General features: G+C 55.8%; 1 protein-coding gene across 1 annotated transcript in view; it reads right to left on the reverse strand.

The window, feature by feature from the left end:
- The window catches only part of TMEM92 (transmembrane protein 92), a 6,112-nt gene extending 4,647 nt beyond the window's left edge, over window positions 1-1,465 (reverse strand). Inside the window, exon 1 of the mRNA XM_008592539.1 lies at window positions 1,400-1,465. Within this exon, the coding sequence (XP_008590761.1) occupies window positions 1,400-1,465 (66 nt within the window). The remainder of the gene's footprint in view (window positions 1-1,399) is intronic.
- Between the last annotated feature and the right edge of the window lie 325 nt (window positions 1,466-1,790).

Genomic DNA, 1,790 nt, shown 5'->3' on the forward strand with positions numbered 1-1,790 from the left:
TTTAAAAAAAAAAAAAAAAAGAATACCCATGAGAGCCAAGAATAGTTGGGGTGATTCCCCTTTTCCATGCTCAGTCCTAGGCTGAGTACCTTCTTCTCACAGCTTTGTTCCTGGTGGGGACAGAAGCAGGAAGGAACCCTTGCAGGTTGCCACAGGGAGGGTGCGAGTCTCCCAAGTCACACAGCACCCAGGGGCGACTGAAGAGTTGGAGACAAACTGACGGGTCCAGGCATTCGGGGGCACTCCTTCTGCCCTCAGATCTGGGACTGTCCCTGCTCTCTCTCCTGGACCCCAACTAATGGGTAGCAGATAATTAACAGGTTTAATAAATTAGTCCCGCTTTCTTGTTTGGGAGGCAGAGTTCTGCTCCCAGATCCTCTCCCCCCATTTTAACCTGGGGGTGGTCTTGCCTGGGGTGGTTCAGAGCCTCGGTTTTATCAAGCGTCAGGGTGATCTTGGGCAATCCCAGCTTACTCGGGGGACTCGACAGGGCCTAACCCCTGGAATTGTTGGAAGGAATCAACAAGAGGATGCTCAGCCTTGACGACCACACGGACCGCCCAGTGATTGAGAAGAACAGCCCGCTTGCTCTTAAACCTGGGTCCAGGGGTGGACTTGCGCAGAGTCACTCTGAAAGTTCAGCACAGTTGTGTGACCCTGTGCCCTGTTCTGAGGAGCAGGCCTGGGACTTCCCTCTGATTCTTAAAACAGAAGGAAGTTAAAAATGCATGTCCTAGACCCATCTCAGTTGTCAGGATAATCTCCCATCCCAGCACTGGATAGCCTTCCCCCATCACTTGCAGAGTTTATGTGGGAGGAGCAGGAGGGCCCAGCAAGTACTCAAACCCTGATTCACCCTCAGAATCACTCACTGTCACCCCAGCCTTGGCTCGGGCAGTCAATCCTACCACAGGCTGAAATTCTACCCTCAATCTTGGAAAAGGACAAGGGAGCCTCCCCTCCCCTAGGGCAGAAGCAGAGAAACCTAGTCCCAGCAAGGACTGGGACTTCCCCAAGGTCACCCAGCGCTGGAGCTGGGGAGGCTGGCCCAGGCATTCAGACCTCAGGCCCCACTTTCTGACACAGACGGGAAGGAGCTGGAAGGACAAGCCAAGGCTAATAGGGGGTCAAAGTCCCTATTCACAGAGAAGCCTTAGGTATCAGATGGGTGGTGGTGCGGGCCAGGTCCTTCCACACGATCTCCCCCAAAGGTGAAGGAACCAGCCCCTCCACTGTCCCCACCTCCACGTCCATGGCAAAAGAGAAAGGAAGTTGCTAATTGCGTGTGGTCACAAGGAAATCCTGACAATGGAAGGTGGTGATCAGGCCCAGAAGCCGGCCCTTGACCCACAAGGGTAGGGCCCGAAAAGTTCAACAGACTCACCTCCCAAGCTCTCACCTGCTGGAGGCCGACCAGCAGGCTGAGCAGGGTGGGCGCGAGGCTGGGGACCCAGGCGTCGGACATTCTGGCATGGGGGCCACTGAGCTTCCGTGTGTAGGGGAAGGAGGGGAGAGGCGGGGCGCGACCTCTCCCACTTCTCTCCACCTATGGGGCCCCGCCTCGGGATGGGGGCGGGCCTGATGCACCCGGGATGGGCGGGACTTGGGGCAGGGAGGAGGAGGGGAGGGGGAAGGGAAGAGGTTTTTGTTGGGTTTTGGGAACTGGGAGGTAGAGAAATGAATTGATAAAAATTAAAAAAAACAAACTGTGAGGTCAGCTCAAGACTGCCGAGCTACGTCTTCCTAACCCCGATTCCTCCACCCCAAGGGGTCCCAGACTTCAGGGAGGG

This window comes from Galeopterus variegatus, unplaced genomic scaffold (genome assembly GCF_000696425.1).
Source record: "Galeopterus variegatus unplaced genomic scaffold, G_variegatus-3.0.2 Scaffold8009, whole genome shotgun sequence".
Taxonomy (NCBI): domain Eukaryota; kingdom Metazoa; phylum Chordata; class Mammalia; order Dermoptera; family Cynocephalidae; genus Galeopterus; species Galeopterus variegatus.